The sequence below is a fragment of the Geotrypetes seraphini genome, chromosome 9 (genome assembly GCF_902459505.1).
Source record: "Geotrypetes seraphini chromosome 9, aGeoSer1.1, whole genome shotgun sequence".
In the NCBI taxonomy this organism is placed as follows: Eukaryota; Metazoa; Chordata; class Amphibia; order Gymnophiona; family Dermophiidae; genus Geotrypetes; species Geotrypetes seraphini.
The window spans coordinates 21,428,235-21,444,385 of NC_047092.1; the positions used below are offsets into that span (position 1 = coordinate 21,428,235).

The window sequence follows — 16,151 nt, forward strand, 5'->3', positions numbered from 1 at the left end:
GGAATAGATGGTTGCCAATCATCCTCGGGCACAATATAAAATGCAGTGCACTGCCCAACTGGAGACGTTGCCTTTTGCCATTGCAGGTCTCCTATGGTTTAAAATTTTTTTTAAAAAAAGCTTATTTGAAGGTTTACAAGTGGCGCTGCTGTGGTTTTGGGGAGGAGGGGCAAGACGGAAACAGGGGACAGAATTGTTATTGCAACTGTTTAGTTATATGACTAGCCCATGATAGAAATGGTTTATATTAATAAAGTTTAAAAAAGACCAGGTGGACCTCTTGAAGACAATTTTCAAAAGTATACATCTGGGTAACTTTTTGAAAACTGCCCTCCTCAGCCCATTTATAATGCACTTGCTTTCAGTCAAATGGAAGTTGTGGCATAGATTCTGTGGACTGAACTGACAATCATAAAGACAGTGACCTTCCAGATTAGGTACAGGAGCCCACAAGAATTTGGTGTTCTAACCCAACTGATAAAAACTTATTTTGAGCTGCTGATATCCCATGAAGCAACTTCTAAAGAAGAGACAATTAACTTAATCATGTATTTTTAATGGACATAACTAATGGGCCGACTAGATGGACCATTCAGGTCTTTACCTGCCATCATTTACTATGTTATGTTACTTATTATTTCTGTAGCACTACTGGACGTGTTTAGCACTGCCCACAAATACATGAGACAGACCCTGCTTGAGAGAGCTTACTATCTATCCAAGGCAAACAGGACAAATAGGAAATTAAGGAGTTTCATTTGATAAGGATATGATGAAAATATGGATATTAAACAGGTGAACAAAAGGTAAGACAAAGAAAAATGGGGAGACCCAATGATCCACAGTGAAAACAATCCACTGATGAAAACGAAAACAAAAAACTGTGGATACAGATGTTCTGGAGATAATTTATTTACTGACACATAAAAACATGAAAATTCAATGAAAAAAGTACAATGATAAAAAATACAGTAATAAAAATCCAACCGGACCCTATCACTGTATTTTTTATCATTGTACTTTTTAAATTTTATTTTCATGTTTTTATATATCAGTGTATAATAAATTATCTCCAGAACATGTGTATCCACAGTTTTTTGTTTTCATTTTCAACAAAAGGTAAGAGCCATCAGAAAGTTTATTCCAGGGGTACGACACACAGTAAGACAGAATGAATAGAGGTGGCAATGGAGGAGAACGGTACCGGTAAGAATGACCTCCCTGAAAAAACAGAATTCACAAGGAAGGGTGTAGGGAGTGATAAGGAAGGAGAAAGATTGAGAAGCTGCAGAATACATACACTGAGTCAGTAAGAGGAATTTCAATTGTATAAAGGACCAAATAGGAAGCCAATGGACTGATTTCACTGCACAACAAAGTTTTTGCTTCCTGAACACTGCTGGGTGTTTCTTATAGAATTTTGGGTGCTGATCATGAATATTACATCAAAAATTACCCATCACGTACCATTTCAGAGAAATCTTCAATTTTGTCGTGATTTTTTCTTATATTTGGATGCAAACAATTTTTTCTCCCATAAGTGTCTTATCAACAACGGTTTGTGCCGCCTGGGTATGTCCATGCATAAAATCTAGCCAGGTTGGAAGCTGTTTTATGGAAGATGACATCCTGGGCATGTCTGGGCAGGTCTGAACGAGCTTGCGCTGTCTCACCATGCTATAATGGTGGCTTCCATACACCGATCCTGCTCATTTGGTTAATATAGATAGTCCGTGTGTGTATATAGTATCAGTATAGTAAAGTATAGTAGTATAGTAGCTGTAGCAATATAACAGTAAGTAAGCTTGATGCTATAGACGTTTTGGTGTCGGGCAATATGTCTCGTCGGTGTCGTAACAGCCGCGACACATTCTGCTATATCTGTGGGGAATATACACTTACGCCTCAGAGACGTTCGATGACTGCCCTTGTAAAGAAAGCCTATCATCTGTATTTTGGCTGCAAAATAGGTGATCAAGACAAGCAATGGGCGCCTCACATTTGCTGTGCGACATGTGCTGTTAGTCTGAGAGCCTGGCTCAGAGGTACTCGAAAGACGATGCCATTTGATGTTCCGATGATATGGCGAGAACAGAAAGACCATGTGACGGACTGTTATTTCTGTTTGACTAATGTGTCTGGTTTCTCTGCCAAAAACAAGAAGTCAATTGAATATCCTAATCTGCCTTCAGCAATGAGACCCATGCCACATGATGACAGTCTTCCAGTTCCGAAACCACCAGAGGATTGGACCTTAGACGAACCAGATGAAGAAACTGCAGTGCAGGGTTCTAACAGTGACATTGACCCGGATTTTGAACCATCCTCATCAGGCGATCCACATCTGATAACACAGTCCGAATTGAACGATTTGGTCAGAGATTTGGGTCTGTCAAAAGCAAAAGCTGAGCTGCTAGGTTCGAGACTGCAGGAATGGTGTTTGCTATCACCAGGTACGAAAATTTCTGTGTTTCGAGACCGGCATCATGATATAACCAAATTTTTTGCACAAGTCGACAGTCTCTGTTTCTGTTGTGACATTGAAGGATTGTTCTCGGTCTTTGGTTGTGATCACAACCCGGAAGAGTGGCGTCTTTTCATTGATTCATCAATGTTAAGCCTGAAAGCTGTTCTGTTGCACAATGGCAACGTTTATCCTTCAGTACCTGTTGGCTATGCAGCACATATGAAAGAAACATATGAGAATATGGAAATGTTACTAAAGTATGTCCAGTATACCAGGTATAACTGGAATATCTGTGGAGACCTCAAAGTCGTTGCTCTGTTACTAGGACTGCAGCTTGGCTATACAAAGTACTGCTGTTTCATCTGCGAATGGGACAGCCGAGACAGAGAGTCGCACTATTCTAGAAAGAACTGGCCACTCCGTAAAAAGTTAGTTCCAGGACAGAAAAATGTAGCACATGAATCGCTTGTTGACCCGACAAAGATATTTTTGCCTCCTCTTCACATTAAACTGGGACTCATGAAGAATTTTGTGAAAGCAATGAACAAGGAAGGGGAAGGTTTTCGTTATTTAAGACAGATGTTCCCAAGAATAACTGATGCCAAGATCAAAGAGGGTATTTTTGTTGGCCCCCAGATCAGACATGTTATGAGTGACAAGCGATTTGAAGATCTGTTAGTTGGGCCGGAAAAAATTGGCTGGAAAGCCTTGAAAGACGTTGTTGACAATTTTCTGGGCAATTACAGAGCCCCAAACTACATTCAGCTGGTAGACAAACTTCTCAAAGCATACAAGAGAATGAAGTGCAATATGTCACTCAAGATTCATTTCCTCCATTCACACTTGGACTTCTTCCCCGCAAATCTCGGTGCTGTGAGTGACGAGCACGGTGAAAGGTTTCATCAAGACATAGCTACGATGGAGAAACGATACCAGGGTAATTGGAATCCGTCAATGCTTGCCGACTATTGTTGGATGCTACAACGTGATGCACCAGACACTGAATATAAAAGAAACTCGGGAGCAAAACACTTTTAATTCTGTTTCATTTAGTCGCTTGTGCGAAACGTAAACTTGACTATATATTTTATTGTCAGTAAACATAAAAATGTCTATTTCTCATAGTTCTTACGTGATGCAGTAAAACCAAAACCATATTTGAGCATACCAAGTTGGTACCTGTCATAATCACCAAAAACTTTTCAGGAATCAAGACTTAACCAAAAAATTGTTGTGCAGTGTTTTAAGAGGTGTCTTGCGAGTGTAGCGACACTGGCCTTAGGCAAGTCCAACAGCGGAATTTTGAACAGAATGGAGAGAGACGGTTTAGTGGGAGACTTGTGGGAGGTGACAGTGTATTTAAAAAGGAAGGGACAAATTTTAGTGATATACTAGAGAAAGGTATTAAAGCTCACCCTAAGGTTATGAGCTGAGAAAACAGGAAGAATAACAATGTTATTCACAAAAAGAGAGAGGGGAGGAAGAGCAAAATAGTCTTAAACTAGTCTCCCTTCAGATTCAGGGCCCATGATGGCAGGATTTCAAAAGAAGAACTGATGAATGGTCCTTTAACCAGGACTTTTAATGTAACGCCCAGATTAAAAATAGATACAGTCAAACCTCGGTTTGCGAGTAACGCGGTTTGCGAGTGTTTTGCAAGACGAGTAAAACATTCTCGCAACTTTTGTCTCGCAAACCGAGCATTGATTCGATTTGCGAGCACCCCCTCCCTCACCGGCACCCCCCTCCAAGCGAACAGCATTCAACCTTACCCCCCATCTGGCACCGGCACGCCGCCCACAGGACGGCCCGGTGCCAGAAGTTCCTGCCTCTTGCCTAGGACTTGAGCATCTGCGCATGCTCAAGGCCTTCTGGTTCTCACGAGAATCTCAGAGAGAACCAGAAGGCCTTGAGCATGCTCAGATGCTCAAGGCCCAGGCAAGAGGCAGGAACTTCTTGCACCAGCACCGGCATGTCCTGTGGGCTGCGTGCCGGTGCCAGATAGGGGGTAAGGTTGAATGCTGTTCTGGCGGGGGATGGGGGGGAGGTGGCGGTTCGCGGGGGCATTCGCAGGTGGAGGGGGGAGCGATGCCAGTTCTCAGGGAGGGGGAGCAGCACCACTGGCCTCGGGGGGTGGGTGGGAACTTATCAAGCCAATTTCCCTTACTTCCTATGGGAAAACTCGCTTTGATATACGAGTAATTTGTTTTACAAGCATGCTTCTGGAACGAATTATGCTCAGAAACCAAGGTTCCACTGTGTGTGTGAGAAGATATAAAATAAAGGCAAAATCTCCAGACAGGTGTAAATGAAAACTAATGATTCTAATTCTGTTGGAATCAGTCCTAAAGCTCCGGAATTTCACTGCACCTGGTACCACAAGTGGTCACGCAACCTACTTATTCTCATAAGCATGGTGAACCTGCTCATCTTCAGAAAGACATACAATAAGAACGATGAACAGCCTATCATATTACAGCACGTGCTACAGCTTATCCTCATATTTCAGTTCTAACTGCACAGTATAACTCACATTTCTGTAAAGTTGTTCCGCTAGCTCCTTGATATGCTTCAGGGTTTTCAAGGGGCTTCCCTCCTCAGAACGCATCCGTTTTGCTTCATAGGCAACCAGCTGAAAGAGCAGACAGGATGAGAGGAGCATGACCAGAACTCAGTGGGAGGAGGGCCAACTGTAAGGAAAAGGGTCATGTGCAAAGGTAAGCACCGAGCCCTGGGAGGAAGAGGACAGAGGTGAGTGCCAAACGCAAAAGAGTGAATATTAAGGCCAGGGAGGAAAAGGGATGAGCACACGGAATTTACCTCATCAAACAGATCAATTGCTCTGAAGGGAGCGCCCCTCTCCGTCACAAATCCAGCAAAAGCCATGCCCTCCAAAACTTTTGTTAGAAAGTCATCTTCTATCAAACCTCGCTGGCCAAGGAAGGCTGCCTGCCAATAGAAGTGGAGAGTCGGTACAAAGCAAACAAACTTGAGAGGAGGAAGAAACAAAAAACAGCAGAGAGAATAGAAGAGCTAGGTATTCAGTACCAATAATGTGTGTGAGGGAAAGCAAGAGAAACACCGGCAAATCTACAGACAAAAAAAGGAAAGAGAATAGGACATTGTTGGCATTGTAATCTGGAAGTAGGGACATTGGATCATTTACTTTTTTACTGTCTCTGTATTAAATTATTTTGGAATTCAATTTGGACGCAGGTTAATCGTTTACCGTATTTTCGCGGATATAACGCGCGCGTTATACGCGTTTTTACCTACCGCGCATACCCCTCGCGCGTTATACGCGTGAGCGCGGTATACAAAAGTTTTTCTACATAGTTCCCACCCCGCCCGACGCCCGATTCCCCCCCCCCAGCAGGACCGCTCGCACCCCCACCCCGAACGACCGCTCGCACGCGCTCCCACCCGCACCCGCGATCGGAGCAAGAGGGAGCCCAAGCCCTCTTGCCCGGCCGACTCCCCGACAATATCGGGCCAGGAGGGAGCCCAAACCCTCCTGGCCACGGCGACCCCCTACCCCCACCCCGCACTACATTACGGGCAGGAGGGATCCCAGGCCCTCCTGCCCTCGACGCAAACCCCCCTCCCTCCCTCCAACGACCGCCCCCCCCAAGAACCTCCGACCGCCCCACCAGCCGACCCGCGACCCCCCTGGCCGACCCCCACGACACCCCCACCCCCCTCCCCCCTTCCCCGTACCTTTGCTAGTTGGCCGGACAGACGGGAGCCAAACCCGCCTGTCCGGCAGGCAGCCAACGACGGAATGAGGCCGGATTGGCCCATCCGTCCCAAAGCTCCGCCTACTGGTGGGGCCTAAGGCGCGTGGGCCAATCAGAATAGGCCCTGGAGCCTTAGGTCCCACCTGGGGGCGTGGCCTGAGGCACATGGGCCCAACCCGACCATGTGCCTCAGGCCGCGCCCCCAGGTGGGACCTAAGGCTCCAGGGCCTATTCTGATTGGCCCACGCGCCTTAGTCCCCACCAGTAGGCGGAGCTTTGGGACGGATGGGCCAATCCGGCCTCATTCCGTCGTTGGCTGCCTGCCGGACAGGCGGGTTTGGCTCCCGTCTGTCCGGCCAACTAGCAAAGGTACGGGGAAGGGGGGTGGGGGTGTCGTGGGGGTCGGCCAGGGGGGGCGCGGGTCGGCTGGTGGGGCGGTCGGAGGTTCTTGGGGGGGGGCGGGCGTTGGAGGGAGGGAGGGGGGTTTGCGTCGAGGGCAGGAGGGCCTGGGATCCCTCCTGCCCGTAATGTAGTGCGGGGTGGGGGTAGGGGGTCGCCGTGGCCAGGAGGGTTTGGGCTCCCTCCTGGCCCGATATTGTCGGGGAGTCGGCCGGGCAAGAGGGCTTGGGCTCCCTCTTGCTCCGATCGCGGATGCGGGTGGGAGCGCGTGCGAGCGGTCGTTCGGGTTGGGGGTGCGAGCGGTCCTGCTGGGGGGGGGGTGAATCGGGCGTCGGGCGGGGTGGGGGTAGGGGGTCGCCGTGGCCAGGAGGGTTTGGGCTCCCTTCTGGCCCGATATTGTCGGGGAGTCGGCGGTCCTTCGGGGTGGGGGTGCGAGTGGTCCTGCCGGGGGGGGGGGGGGGCAGGGCAGGGCGGGTAAACGGAGAGTCGGGACAGCGCACATAGAGTCGGGGAGGGCGAAAGGAGAGTCGGGGTGGCCAGAGGAGAGTCGGGGCGGGCGAAAGGAGAGTCGGGGCGGCCAGAGGAGAGTCGGGGCGGGCGAAAGGACAGTCGGGCAGCATGCGCTTTATACCCGTGAGCGCGGTATACAAAAGTTTTTATACATAATATTGTGGTTTCTGCGCGCTATACCCGTGTGCGCGTTTTACACGGGTGCGCGTTATATCCGCGAAAATACGGTACTTGAAAATCATGTTGCTTTGTCTTATGATACTATTCTGTTTGGCTATGAGGAAAAAAAGTCAAATTTCATCTTATAATAACAAACTTCTATTAATAATGACAGGGGTGGCAATTCAGCACATTACGGCTAATTGGAAAAATTATACAAATCTTAATTATTCTTTTTGGTGGAATTCACTTTGTCACATTTTTAAAATGGAAAGAGCAATTGCTGTACAGAAAGGTAATTATTATAACAACTTTATAAAGATCTGGGGGCCATTAGAGAATTATTGTAATGAATGAACATCATTTTCCTTTCTGATGGATACATGTATTTTATTGGGGGGAGGGGGTGGAAATTGGATGATTAATATTTTTATTTAATGATTGGATTTCTGTATGTATTATGAAAATTTTCATTGAAGAATTGTTGGGTGGGGGAGAAAGGGTTATAATTTCTACTTTAATGGATTATATGTATAAGAATGTCACGTGCTGTATATTTTTTTAGTACTGTAATGTTTTAATATTAATCACTTGTTTGTCAGTTTTAAAATGAATAAAAAAATTTTTTAAAAAAAGAAAGAGAATAGGACAGCAAAGGAAAAAAAAAAACACAAAGCGAGAGCATCCAAAACATTCACAACTACAAATACACTGGTCATTTCACGATCAGATGCAGGAGGATGGTAGGAATGGAACAATTTTCACCTTATGAAAGCGAATAACAGGCTCTGGGTGGATACGAATAATGTGCAGACACCACCGATAGCCCTGCAACAACTGTGCAAACAAGCGCAAAAAAACAGCCCGGATCTCCTTATCCTGAAAGAGATGAAAAGTACAATTGTGACAATCAACGCAAACAGAGGGGGAAAAAACTGGAATTAGTAGGATCCTAGCTAGGAAAGACCTGCCTTGCAACCTTTTGCTTCTCCTATTCCAGAATAAAAAAAGAGCAGCCAGAGAGGCTTGAGGAAATCCTGCGAACATAAGAAACGCAGTAGTCCGCTCACGTGATAGCCCTTAGGTCAAAGACCAGTGCCCTATCAGAGTCTAGCCTTACCTGCATATGTTCTGGTCCAGCAGGAACTTATCTTTTTTTTTTTTAATTCTTTATTCATTTTAACATCTTACAAGTGCATCATAATATATCATTTGAATTTATACAATATCATTTGATTATCTATCATAATCAATTTAAATTAATAATATTTAAATCCTCCCTCCCAACCTTATTATTTCATATGTAACTACATATATCATTTAACACTTATATACAATCTTTCTATTATTCTAAAATTTAATATAAGATTAGAAATCCCTCCCCCCCACCCTACACTTTGCAATTGTAATGGAAAAATGTTATTTACTCATTACAATAGTCTACTAATGGTCTCCAAAAGGAAGGGATGGAGGGGGAGAGATTTTATAATTTTATTAATATTTAGACCAATAATAAAGAATATTATATAGGAGTTTTGTGAATGCATAGATTATGGCTGGGTTGGGAGGGATTGGGTTAAAATTATAATGTTTTAATGCTGAATATGATAAAGTTACAAGTGTTGTATTCAATTTTAACTGTTATTTATTGTTACACTTGTTATATGATGCATAATGAATAAAGATTTGAAAAAAAAAAAAAAATGGTCCCCAAACCTGAAATTTATTAAAATTTCCTTATCTAACCTTTTCTTGAATCCCTGAAGGGTGCTTTCCCCTATAACAGCCTGTGGAAGAGCGTTCCATATCTGTATAATATCCCAGTATCAAACAGAAACCAAAATACTTGCAAGAAATCATCCACATCACATATCCCATTATCCAGGCTACAACATCTCTCACATAAATGTTCTACTAGAGCAAATAAAAGCCACCGTGACTTGTAGAGACAACTCATGTTAAGACATTTTGCAGATAGAAGGACTCTTTCAACCTCAAAGTTTTGTCCCACCTCTTACCTGCATTTTCAATAAGGAAGCAGACACAGATAAAGGAGGAAAGGCCAGATCTGCAATTTCTAGCTCTGGATCCAGAACCTGTGGAGAAATACAAGTGAAAGCCCCTATGAGGAAGAAATGGAAATGCTTGCAAAAAATAAATCAGGAGCAGAAGCACTTCAGCCCGCCATGGAGGACATCCAGCTCCAACTAAGGAAATTGGATCATTAGGGCATAGACAGGGGGTGGGTAAGCAGAGTGGGCAGACTTGATGGGCTGTAGCCCTTTTCTGCCATCATCTTCTATGTTTCTATGTAACTACCAAACCAGTCATTTCCTGGAGGTGTTTATGAACTTCTAAACATCATTCAAACAGTGACATCTAGTGTATATGAGGAGAGCTGTTGACTTAGAGAAGTATCTTCCAAACCTTTTCCGCCACATCACATTAAACTCGGGCCAGGCCTACAGGACCTCTGGGCCTGCGCAGACGTCGACCGATGACATCACATTCATGTGCGTGACATCACCACAATGTGAGCTCGAGGGCCTTCCAGAACCCGGACAAACTGCTGGGTTTTGGAAATCCCTCCATCACCAGGGGGGGCAGAGATGAGGAGCAGCGCCTATGCCAGGAGTGACCGACTTGTCTCTTCACAGCACATCTGGAATCTCGCCATGGCACACAGTTTGCAATACACTTACCTAGAGTTCTCATGCTTACCAGGGAGAGGGCAACTTGAGTGCAATGCAGCAGCGGCTCAGGCAGCAGTGAGATGTGGATACACTCTGGGATCGTTACTGTCCCTCCATCAAGATCAGCAATAATCACATCCAGCTGCAGGACACACAGAACATGAGGCTCATTACTGTGAGCATGACAGGCAAACCCCTTCCTCAGATGTCTTGCATTGTGATACCATCACCATATATGGGCTTCCAAATATGCTATATCAACTATCCCGAGTGGTATATATAAACAAAACTATATTCAAATATCTAAATCCACTTAAATGGAAAAGTGCATTCTATAACGGCGAAAAAATTTCTGCTCAATTGCACAGGAAAAGGCCTCAGAAATGGAGCCTATGCACAGTCATAAACTGAATAAATCAGCGTAGCTTATCAGCTCCTTGCTCCAGTCATTGGCCAAAAACCTGTTTATAGGAACTCTTCTTTTCAGCTTAACACTCGTGATTTTTACTAGACTTTTTAAAAACTTTTTTAAAAACCATCTTAAAATCATCTTAAAACAGTGATTGCAGATATGAAACTGTTCTTTCATCAAAGATACACAATCTTCATGGTCACAATAATGGAATTAGCTAGCTAAGAGCTGCTGTAGAAAAACAGACCAATGGTACAAGAAAAAATTAAAAAAGACAAATTATGTGTGTTTGTAGTATGATTTTTTTTAAAAAACTTGATAAAGATGGAGATTAGACGTTCCAATGAACTGGTACTGAATTACAAAGCCAACAGTTTAAATATAGGTCAAATCAACAGTGACCAAAGTTATTCAACATCTACACAAAATGAACTGTCTCTTCCATTCAATATGTACTAAAAAGGTGTCCACGTGACTCAAAAAACCACCAACATTCCACTGTTGACATTTTCAGCATAGATGCAAGAGACTACATAGGCAAAGCAGCTCAGAAAAGGACTGGGAATCAGGTAACAAAGCCATCAAGGCCGGGGGGTCTCTGCTTATTGGTTCATTTTTGAGACTTAGAGCTTATGCCTCAGCAGGATTAGAAGACAACCCAATCAGTTCCTTTGACTGGGGATCATTCATAATCCTAATTTCCCAATGGGATATAAAAGAGCCCTGTGAGGTTTCAGTGGAAGACATTAAAAATAACATGAATAATTGACTGTATTAATGGTGGGGCCTATACCATTAGGGATAGCTTTCTAGAACAATTGCCTGACATAGCAGCTCCCATTTTCCCCTAGCTGCAGCTTCAGCAATCTCTCCAGGTTCGTAAATCATTTCCTTCTATCACTTCATGAATGGGAATCTATCTTCTGGGAATCATGGGTCTGTAGAGGGTTGATCTAAAAAATTTATCAGTGTCCGCTTAATAATCTAAATGATATATAACTTCAAAGGAAGAGAAAGATCAGAAGAATTCCAGTAGAAAGTTCCTCACCCTTATGAGAAGATATTTTCAAAATAAACGGAGGATCAGAGAATTTTCATACATAAGGAAGATGAAGCAAAGAATAAGCTCTTAAGAACATCAGAATAGCCCAGTATCCTGCTTCCCACAATGGCCAATCCAGATCGTAAGTACCTGGCAGAATCCCTATGATTAAAAGGATTCCTTGCTCCTATAACCACTTTATCCCTCCGTTATGCTTGAACATCAGTAATACATGGTAAAGTGACATTAGATAGGTATAAATTACCATCCAAACCAGACTGTTCAGGGGCAATATATAATTGAGTGTAGAAATCACTGAAAGCCGTGGAAATTTCCTGATCTGTCCTAATGAGTGCTCCGTGTTTGTTCTTTAGGTGCAACACCCATCTGGGACTCCGAGACTGAGCCACCAGCCTGGCCAGGAGGGCACCCAGTTTGTTGACGTTTGAATAATTGAAATTTATAATATTGAGCAGATTTATGGGCTTTTTCATGAATCAGATGATTTAGGGATGCTTCCCATCTTTTAATTTCTGCCTCTCCCACATGTCGCTTATGGGCACAATAAAAAATGATCTTTCCCAGGAGAACAGCTTTAGCTGCCTCCCAGAAAAGAATGGGTTGAGAGATATGTTCACTATGCTCTTTCACATAATTACTCCAGCTAGTGCGGATAAAGGCATGAAATTTGGTGTCAAAATAAGTGTCTGGGAAACCTCCATCTCTGTGGCCTAGGGACCCCATTTGCGTCCTTCAGCTCCAACCAAACAAATGCATGGTGAGACACAGGAGGGACCAATACCTGCCAGGTGCAGCCCAGAGGATAGCATGGATGAAATAAACAAGTAATCTATTCTAGATTGAGTCCCATGCACTATAGAAACACGTATATAGTCTTTGTCTTCCGGATGTAGAAATCTCCAAGAATAAAGTAAGTCTAGGGATTCACAGAGAAGAGGTATGCCTTTTGGGTAATCGATTGTGGTAACCCCCGAACAGGAAGATTTATCCATTAGGGGATCAAAAACAGTGTTAAAGTCTCTCTCAATGATAATAGGTATATTAGTATGGAAACTCAATTTCAATGCCAAAAAATGCAAAGTTATGCACCTGGGCAGCCAGAATCCATGCAAGTCTTATACCCTTAATGGCGAGATCTTAGCAAAAACGGTAGCAGAACAAGACTTGGGGGTAATCGTCAGTGAGGACATGAAGTCTGCCAATCAAGTGGAGCAGGCTTCGTCCAAGGCAAGACAAATCATGGGCTGCATACGAAGGGGTTTCGTCAGTCGTAAGGCAGAAGTCATTATGCCATTGTATAGATCCATGGTGAGGCCCCACCTGGAATACTGTGTGCAATTCTGGAGGCCGCATTATCGCAAGGATGTGCTGAGACTGGAGTCGGTGCAAAGAATGGCCACCCGGATGGTCTCGGGACTCAAGGATCTACCATACGAAAAACGGCTTGACAAATTACAGCTATACTCGCTCGAGGAGCGCAGAGAGAGGGGGGACATGATCGAGACGTTCAAGTATCTTACGGGCCGCATCGAGGCGGAGGAAGATATCTTCTTTTTCAAGGGTCCCACGACAACAAGAGGGCATCCGTTGAAAATCAGGGGCGGGAAACTACGAGGTGACACCAGGAAATTCTTTTTCACTGAAAGAGTGGTTGATCGCTGGAATAGTCTTCCACTACAGGTGATTGAGGCCAGCAGCGTGCCTGATTTTAAGGCCAAATGGGATCGGCACATGGGATCTCTTCACAGGGCAAAGGTAGGGGAGGGACATTAAGGTGGGCAGACTAGATGGGCCGTGGGCCCTTATCTGCCGTCTATTTCTATGTTTCTATGTTTCTATGTAAATGAATATGCCTGATGAGATGTCAGAAAAAGACCTTGTCAAATGTATTGGGTACATATACATTTGCTAATATCATTTCTTGACAGTTGACTGGTACGTGGGCTATAATGACTCATCCTTGGGCGGAACTGGAACGTACGCAGATAGGGCTGGTCTCGGTTAGGGCGCTGATCTTTGACCTAGGGGCCACCGTGGGAGCGGACTGCTGGGCACGATGGACCACTGGTCTCACCCAGCAGCGACAAATCTTATGTTCTTATAAACAGATAAGATCACAGAACTCACGGATGGCATTCTGAAGAGCAGTGAAGACCCTCCTCTTCAACTAAACAGACGTCAGCAGACAAACACCTCATTATATCACTCCTCTTATGTACACTATGTTTCAGGTCCAGTCATGTCCTAGACTTACTGTTGAATGTTTAATTTACAGGGAACGTTATTTTTTGTAACCTGCTCTGAGCTTCCAGGAGGACAGGATAGAAATTGAAATAAAAAAATGCTGCCGTCCAGGGATAAGAAGAGGCTTTCCCCATGTCTATCTTAATAGCAGATTATGGACTTTTTTTTTTTTGACCTAGGAGCTTGTCTAAACCTATTTTTAAACCCAGATACATTAAACTGCTGTTACCATATCCTCCAGCAATAAATTCACAGCATAACTATTTGTTCAGTGAAAAAATATTTTCTCCTATTTGTTTTTAAAGTATTACCATGTAACTTCATTAAGTGTTCTCTAGTCGTTCTACTTTTTGACAGTGTAAACAATTGATTGACATTTACTTGTTCTACTCCACCCAAGATTTTATAGGAGATCTTATTATGTCTCCCCTCCGCCATCTCTTCTCCAAGGTGAAGAGCCTTAACCTCTTAAGCCTTTCCTCATAAGAAGAGTTCCATCCCCTTAATCATTTTGGTCTTTCAATCTGTTCTAATTCTGCTATATCTTTTTTTTTTTTCAGATACTGTGAACAGAACCGCACACAATATTCAAGGTGAGGTCACATCATGGTACCAATTACAGGCATTATAATATTCTCTGTCCTATTTTCTATCCCTTTCCTAATAATTCCTAGTACAGTGATACCTCGGTTTACGAGTGCACCAGATTGCGAGTGTTCTGCAAGACGAGCGAAACATTCGCAAACTTGGTGCCTCGTACACCAAGCTTGCCTCGTTGTACGAGCGCCCCCCCCGGCGATCCGGCATCCCCCCCCCCCGCTCGCATTGCCCCCCCCCTCCACCGCGATCCTACTTCCCCCCCCCCCGAGTGTGTGGCGCAGTGGTTGGATCTACAGCCTCAGCACCCTGGGGTTGTGGGTTCAAACCCCGCGCTGCTCCTTGTGACCCTGGGCAAGTCACTCAGTCCTCCATAGCCCCAGGTATGTTAGCTAGATTGTGAGCCCACCGGGACAGATAGGGAAAATGCTTGAGTACCTGATTGTAAAACCGCTTAGATAACCTTGATAGGCGGTATATAAAATCCTAATAAACTTGAAACTTGAAACTTTACCCGACTTGGCACCAGTGCCAGTGCCCGAAGATCCTCCCTCTTCTGGCGCGGCCTGGGCTGGGCGGTGCGTTGGAGATCCTCCTTCTTCTGGGCTGGGCTGGACTGGCTTTGAGCATTTGCGCATGCTCAAAGCCTTCTGGTCTCGCTCTCAATCTCAGAGAGAGCGAGACCAGAAGGCTTTGAGCATGCGCAAATGCTCAAAGCCAGTCCAGCCCAGCCCAGCCCAGAAAAAGGAGGATCTCCGACGCACCACCCAGCTGCGCCAGAAGAGGGAGGATCTTCGGGCACCAGCACTGGTGCCAAGTCGGGTAAAGGGTGTCATTGATTGCTCGGGAGGGGGAAAGTAGGATCGCGGTGGAGGGGGGGCAACGCGAGCGGGGGGGGGGGATGCTGGTTCGCAGGGGGGGGAAGCTGGATCGCGGGGAGGGGTTTGGAACAGCGTCGGATTCCTCAAGGGCAGGGGGAAAATGGAGCAGCACCGGTAGCCTCGTGGAGGGGGGGGGGAGGAGGTGGAACCAATCAAAGCAGTTTCCCTTACTTCCTATGGGGAAACTTGCTTTGATATACGAGCAATTTGGTTTACGAGCATGCTTCTGGAACGAATTATGCTCGTAAACCAAGGTTCCACTGTATTCTGTTTGCTTTTTTGGCCTTCGCCATCACACACAGCAAAGAAGATTTCAACATACTGTCCATGATGACAACTACCGTATTTTTCGCTCCATAAGACGCACCTGATCATAAGATGCACCCACCTCTAGAGAAAGAAAAACCAAGAAAAAAAAATTCTGAACCAAATGGTGTGCTCTGTACCCTCTCCCCGCTCTGGTGGTCTAGTGGTAGGCTGGGACAGGGTACAGGGCACATCTAGTGGTGGGCACGTCTAATGGTAGGCAGCCCCAAGCCAACCTGCCCCATGCCAGCCAGTTCCAGCCGTCTTTTCTCCCTCCCTGCCTGCCGTGGCAGCCTTCGCTCTTTCAGGCTCATTTCCCGGCCAGCAGCAAAACAAATCAGCAGCACCTACGAGAACCTACGGCAGCCATTCAGAAAGCAGCGCGGGGCCAAGCAGGAGAGCGTAAAGTTTGTTCCCGACATCTGCACTGCTGATCTGTTTCGCCGCTGGCCAGGAAATAAGACAAGGGCGCTGGACCACAAGGTAAAAAAGGGGGAACAGCGACAGATGGACAGAAGGGGGGAAGGTTAAAAAAAAAAAAGGTGGTGCAGTGGCAGTGGGCGGGTGGGTTTAGAAAGGTGGTGCGGTGGCGGGCGGGTTTTACAATGGTACGGGGGGAAGGTAACAAAATTTGTACCTTCGCTTCATAAGACGCACCGAGATTTCCACCCACTTTTGGGTGG

General features: G+C 45.2%; 1 protein-coding gene across 7 annotated transcripts in view; it reads right to left on the bottom strand.

Moving 5' to 3' along the window:
- Positions 1-16,151, bottom strand: part of SBF1 (SET binding factor 1) — a 224,205-nt gene that overhangs the window by 95,339 nt on the left and 112,715 nt on the right. For all 7 annotated transcript variants that reach the window (XM_033957864.1, XM_033957863.1, XM_033957861.1 and 4 more), the window contains exons 9-13: positions 9,994-10,107; positions 9,291-9,368; positions 8,038-8,151; positions 5,288-5,416; positions 5,001-5,099 (exon numbers count right to left, since the gene is read on the bottom strand). In XM_033957864.1, the coding sequence (XP_033813755.1) occupies positions 5,001-5,099; positions 5,288-5,416; positions 8,038-8,151; positions 9,291-9,368; positions 9,994-10,107 (534 nt within the window). The remainder of the gene's footprint in view (positions 1-5,000; positions 5,100-5,287; positions 5,417-8,037; positions 8,152-9,290; positions 9,369-9,993; positions 10,108-16,151) is intronic.